General features: G+C 36.2%; 1 protein-coding gene across 1 annotated transcript; it reads left to right on the forward strand.

Moving 5' to 3' along the window:
* The first annotated feature begins 4224 nt into the window (after positions 1-4224).
* Positions 4225-6068, forward strand: LOC140431526 (uncharacterized). Its single transcript, XM_072519429.1, has 2 exons — positions 4225-4663; positions 4810-6068. The coding sequence occupies exons 1-2, from the start codon at positions 4225-4227 to the stop codon at positions 6066-6068; spliced, it is 1698 nt and encodes a 565-aa protein (XP_072375530.1).
* Positions 6069-6954: the final 886 nt, after the last annotated feature.

The following is a 6954-nucleotide window of genomic DNA, read 5'->3' on the forward strand; positions in this document are numbered from 1 at the left end:
TGATTTCAAGTAGCATGCGTCGTGACAGATTTGAAACCATTATAAGATTCCTCCATTTTAACGATAACTTAAATAAAGATCGTTCAGACAAAACATACAAAATTTCTCTGTACTTTGAAAGTCTCCGTAAATCATTTACTGAATACACTGTATGGGAAACCGAATCTAGCGTGGATAAGGCCATGATCCCATGGGTTTCATGGTATGAAAAAATTGTTCTGAAGCTATTTTCTTGAGGTATTTTAGTAATTACTATTTTAATGGGAATAAACCACAATTAAACGTTAAAGTAAGTTTATTGACGTTTCAATTTCCACTTCGAAAATCTTTCTCAAAATACAAACATTAATTTTTGTATTTTGAACGATTCCCGAAGTGGAAATTGAAACGTCAATAAACTTACTTTAACCTTCAATTGTGGCTTATTCCCATTAAAATAGTAATAATATATAACAGCCAAGCCCATACGCTTGGGATATAAATCGTGGTGTTGGAATCAGAAATCTGGTTAACTGATAGATTTTAATATTGATCAAGGAGCCAACGGAAAATCCAATGAATACAAAAAAGAATTTGGCTTTGGAGGTGGAATAATATTGCAGTTTGCTCAACTTATTCCTAAAATTCAATACTATAGGGTTATGCGTCATTGCTTATATGCTGATAATTATTTCACCTCTATGAAACTAATTGATTTTTTAACATCGAATGGAATAGGTTATGTAGGAACCATACGATCAAATAGAACAGAAAAGTGTCCATTCAGTGAAACTTTTAAAAAATCCATACGTGGAATTTACGAAAATTGGTACGACAATAAAAATAAGGTACTATTATGTAGGCGGAATAATAGCAGCATAGTTACGTTGGCATCGAATTACCATAAAACGACGCCAGTTTATCAAGCGACAAGATCAAACAAATATAAGATCCAAGAAATGATATTGGCCTTTATTTATCTGGGGTCTTGATGTCTCCATACAAAATGCTGTTAATTTACCGTAGAATGAGACACATTATACCTGAACAATCCGAAATAGATTTGCTGCAGTTTCGTCGAAATATAGCCAAAGCCTTGAAGACCTGGTCCATCTCAATCTTCCATAAACAACATTACACAAGATGTTCGATTCGACAACATCGGCCATCTTATTTCTACAAAAGAACAATGAACCTTTGTCACTCAACAACCAATAAAAAATGTATTAAATATGTAAGGTTGTCTTATATGAAAAATTTATTAAATTTCATAGTAATACACAACATTTTTTTTTATATTATTTAAGTGCCAGTTTATTTTAAATACTTTTATATAATTTAATAAAACATTCCAAACAACGTATTTTTATTTTTTTTACACCCTAACTGCCCAGTGTTGCGTTTTCACAACAGCCAATTATCAAAAAAATGAAGTTTTCCATTTTTTAACATATATTTTTGTTAATTTTGTGACTTTTAGAGCATACATTTTTCAAAATTAAAAAAAAAAACAGGTCTCATGATTCGTGTCATTTTTTGTGGTTCTCGATCCCCTGATATGTCCCCTTCATTTAATTGTGTCGATCATCCTGGGACATTTTTTTGATGAATTTGCTGTGTTAGATGTATTCTTGTCGTTGTTTGTCCTCTTTCTGCTTCATTTTCTTTCTCTGTTAAATGACATCCTAGGTTTTGTTTTTTGATTCAAGGCTTTTTTCTATGCGATGTAGGGTCATTTTCGAATTTCATTGCGGTATGCTTTATTTATGTTTGTTGTTTATAAGTACCATTTGTATTTGAATATGAAGGAAACAAACTAACTAATCAAAAATAATATATTTTATACAATTATATAATATTTATACATATGTAATTGGAATTATATTTTTCCCCTTTTAAGAGCATTTTACCCTTAAGGGAGCTGTTATACGAGCGCTAATGCCTTCGTGGGCCACACTGCTAGACAAAAAGACCAACGTTGGAATACTACAATACAACATTGGAGACCTTACGAAAGTAAACGACTAAGAGGAAGACCACAGATGAGATGGGTTGATGACATTAAAAGAATAGCCGGAACAAATTGGAAATATGTTGCTCAGGATGGAGACCGATCGAAGGAGTTGGGAGAGGCCTATGTCCAAACATGGACGACAGAAGGCCAAGAAGAAGAAGAAAAATGCCTTCGCGTTAATAACGCGGAGAACAAGCCGCATAATTTCCATGTTATACGTGACTGTAGTTGCGTCACATTAAGATCACTTTATCCGCGTTGTCAGCGTTATGTATAACTTGATGCGCGTTGTATTAACTGCTGCGAACGCTTGCCGTCCGGATAACGCGGACTCGCCCATGGGAATTCCGTTCGTATAATTTACTCCATGGTAGTGCCATTGTCCGGTTAGACCGACGCTAACGCGGCGGTGCTAACGCCACGACATTAGCGCTAGTATAACAGGGCCCTAAGTTACATTTGAATGTGCGGCCCGCATAAAAAAATTTGATTTTGAAAATGGCCCGGCGTCCGAAAAAGGTTGCCGACGTCTGGTCTATAATATTTCATAAAAAGACTTTTCGATCGGTTTATACTATTTTTCTAACAGGAAAATTAGGATCAATATCCCTTTCACGTGGTTACACTTTGTAAAACTTTTATCTGGTTCGTGATGTCGAATATAGATATAATATAATTATAAACAATGTCATTATGTATCCGTGTATCTACATTCAAAATTATTGATACCGACAAAAACAGATTGAAAATTGGTGCTGGTTAAATCAAAATGGAAATCGATTTCTAAATACGAAAATTTGCTCTATCTGAAATATAACAAAAAAGAAAAATGTCATTATGACTTTGTATAAAACTTAATAGGTCGCTGGTTAAATGATATTAGAATAATAATGGAGAAAAAATGCAATATTTTGACTGTAAATAAAAGTAGCGAGAAAAGCAAATATTTGTAAATGGATATGTAAAATAAAATGTTGTCATTCAAATAACAATTGGCAGATTAAATAACTTATTGTCATTTAATAATTAATTGTCAATTCTATATAAGATTCACTTACCTTTCGTCTGTGGTTGGGCCCCGCTCGGAATCTAAGGGTAATCGGGACGCACACTTGATGCTGGTTTGATGCTTGCTTTCACGACGAGAAGTTGTTGCAGAGTGACCGATCATACGAAAAAAGATACGTATGTACGAAAGTCGACTAGGGTGGTTCTTTTGTTTTTATTACCTCCGTGAATAGCAATAAATTAAGCTTAAAATGGCATTTTACACTTTCTACACAAAGGACGGGTACGTTTCCTTAAGGACTCGAAGTGTTTTTGGGTTGATAAATAGTTTTCCAAAAACTTGTTGTTTTTCAGACAAGTGAATTCTCAGAATTTGACAATAATTAATCAGCCAATTTGAGTTCGAGAATTTAAAAGATGTGTAACTAAAGCCATATTATAATTAGCTAATATATTATAATTAAATAAAAGATTTAAAACTAAATAAGGTCATATTCTGAATAATAAAAATAAAATATTTAAATCAGTCTTGAACACTTTTCCAAACAATGACAATGTGAAATAAGATCAATAGGCAAAAGAATATAGTCATAATTATAAAAAAGGTTTGCTTTCAAAAATCAAGTCGAAAAAATAATGAAGAAAGCAATCAGAGCCAAGAGACGGAATCTTTCACTATGAAGACATATATTCTCTATACTCGTAGTACAAAATCATACAAATAATAAATTTGATAAGGAAATATATGAAAGAAAAAGAATAAATGATATAGGAACAAGAAGATGAAACAGAGATGTAATTTAACTATGATAAGAGTACCAAGAATACCACAAACAATATGGTTTCCAATGCAAGTCGAAACATCATCAGAAATGAGAGTGAAGTAAAAAAAATTTAAAAAAAAGTATGACGAAACAAAGAGGAGGATCTAAAGAAACAAAATTAGAAAAAACAAGGCCTGTGGTTCAAAAATATTGCGAATGTAATTCATAATAAAAGTATATTATACAATTATTCATTCAAGCCATTCAAGGAACACTAAAGTAGAAGATCTACTTCTATAAGAAATTGCACTTTTTACCATAACTATTATCTCACCTATGAACAAAGTTGGTGGGGGACAGAGTTGCTCGCGTCCGTGGTCTATCGCAAGGTACGATCACACGTGTCCCCTGGGTAACGCTAAATGAGCAGCAGCGATTCGTCGTTACGCGCGCTGATCCATGAGTGTACGAATCACTACTCGAAACGGCCCTTCTCAGGGCAGCGACACAGACTTCAAAGTCATCTTCTGGAACGCTGGAGGTCTAAGCAACAGCAAGTTTTTAGAACTCAAACGAAGCGTTCTCGAAAAGAACGTTGATATATATGTCATTGTAGAGGCAGGAGCCGCTACAGACACACCTCATCTCTACTCTACAGTTGGCTATTCAACCCATGTGCTGAAGAGGAGTCGACAAGTGGCGTCAGGAATTATCATCGGAATCAAAACCCCTCTAGTATGCAAGGCTAACATAATCCACGAAATGCAGGATAGAGACAAACTGGAAATGTTCAAGGTAGAAGTCTGGAAAAACTCGAAACATGTCACCCTTTTCTTACTATACAATCCGCCAGATAATATACCTGCATTGGAATTGGTAGAGCAACAAATCCAGCCAAGTACCATCATAATTGGAGATTTCAATAGTCCATCCACAAGATGGGGCTACTCTAGAACCACCAACGTTGGGAAACACCTGAGGACTTCCTGGATACCAACTATCTCGATGTAGTGAACACCCCACCTACGTTCTTATCGTTTACAGGAAGTCAAACAAGGCCCGATCTTGTCGTAACGCACCCACACATTACAGGGAAGATCAATGTAACCCTCCTGGACGACGCAGCAGGCTGTGGTCACCGCGCTCTGCTAGTGACATGCAAACTGGCAAAGGACAAAAAAGCCCAAAATCGCGCCCCGCGCTGGAATTTTAAAAAGACGGATTGGAAAAAGTACAGGGAATGCACAAATGAAGTCCTAACTCAACTAACACTACAAGAACCAGAAGAAGCAACAAAGAAAGTAAGTGAGGCCATACTCAAATGTGCAAAAGAGTGCATACCGCGAGGTCAAATTAAAGGGTATAAGACTTTCTGGTCCCCAACGCTATCCAAATTGAAAGCTGCCAGAGATAAAGCCAGAGGAAAAGCTGAAAAATCCAGGCAAATAAACGATTATATAGAGCTTCGAAAGAGGCAAGCGGTCCTAACTCAAGCCATTAAGTCAGGCAAAAGAGAAGCTTTCAAATCCTTTCTTGCTAAGCTCGATTTCCGAAAAGACGGCGTCAAAGCGCACAGGTTCGTTACTACGCTAAACAATGATGGAAACAAGCAACAGCAAATGCCAATGAGAGGCATGGCTAGAGAACTCACTACACATGCCGATATAGCAAACGAACTCTGTAAGCACTACACTAAAGTGAGTAATATTAAAATAAATAAGAGGGAGAGAGCAAGACTATTGCGTTATCCCCCTCCCCGGCAGATGAGCAAAAATATAAACGACATCTGTTCAGAAGATTTCTCGATGTTGGAGCTGGAAGCGGCTCTCTCTGACACAAAAACGAAAAAGGCAGCAGGGATTGACGAGTTGTACCCGGAAATGCTTAAATATCTGGGAGCCTCAGCCAAAGGCACCATTCTGAATTTGATTAACCTAACATGGAATTTAAGAGTCCCAAGTCAGTGGAGGAAGAGCGAGGTCATACCCACCTTAAAGAAAGAAAAAGACCCGAGCCTGACTGATAGCTACCGGCCAATATTCCTCACAAGCTCCTTATGCAAAGTAGCCGAAAAAATGGTTCTGGGCAGACTAAACCGAGCCTTAACCCATCTTGAACTGATTGACGACGCTCAGGCTGGCTTCAGGAAACACAGGAACACCATGGACCATGTAGTCGATTTTGCCCAAAAAGTCAAGGATGCTTTCCACCGTAAGATGTCAACAGTAGCAGTGCTAGTAGACCTCAAAGCTGCATACGACACAGTATGGAGAGGTTTGCTGTTACACAAGATAGCGAATTAATAATTACCTATCCGAACTAAATTTTTATCAGTATTTATATAAAAGCAACCAACGGCACAATTCCAAAAGTAAAGTGGAGAGTGAGTAGAGCCTAAATCCAAATTTTCATAAAATTGGGTGATAACACGGAAAATTACCGGGTGTCTCACGGTATTTCACGTTAATTTACTGGCCTAATAATTCTGAAAATATTTTGTTACTACATTAAATCGGAAGTTTAATTAATAATATATTATACTTGAAGTTTCGAATTAATAATAGAGAAGGTCCTTTAAATATTATAAAAACTACCGAAAACATCTCCAAAACAACAAAATGGAAGTTAAAATAGATGGATCACTTAGAAGAACCTATCGAAATAGACAGCGGAATAAGACAAGGGGACTCATTGAGCATCTTGCTATCCAATTTAATCATGGATGAAATCATCAAAAGCGTTAACAAGAGGATATAGAATGGCAAACAAAGAAATAAAATACTCTGTTACGCAGACGACGCAATATTGATAGCCCAAGATGAAGATAGTCTGCAAAAACTGGTACACAGATTTAACATAAGAAAGAATTTAATATGACAATCTCATCCCAGAAAACTAAAACAATAGTAGTCAGCAAATAACCAACCAGATATAAAATAGAAATTGATGGCATCAGTATTGAACAAGTAATTGGAATGAAATACCTGGGAATTACACTGTCCAGCTATGGAAACCTGGACAAAGAAGTGAGAGATCAAGTACAAAAAGCAAATAGACTGGCAGGATGCCTTAAGAACACTATATAGCGAAACAGACACATTAACACTGAGATGAAGTCAAGAATTTATAAAGCCAATGTAAGACCAATAATGACATATTCCCCAGAAATAAGACTTAACACAGCCACAA

This window comes from Diabrotica undecimpunctata, unplaced genomic scaffold, assembly GCF_040954645.1.
Source record: "Diabrotica undecimpunctata isolate CICGRU unplaced genomic scaffold, icDiaUnde3 ctg00001297.1, whole genome shotgun sequence".
In the NCBI taxonomy this organism is placed as follows: Eukaryota; Metazoa; Arthropoda; class Insecta; order Coleoptera; family Chrysomelidae; genus Diabrotica; species Diabrotica undecimpunctata.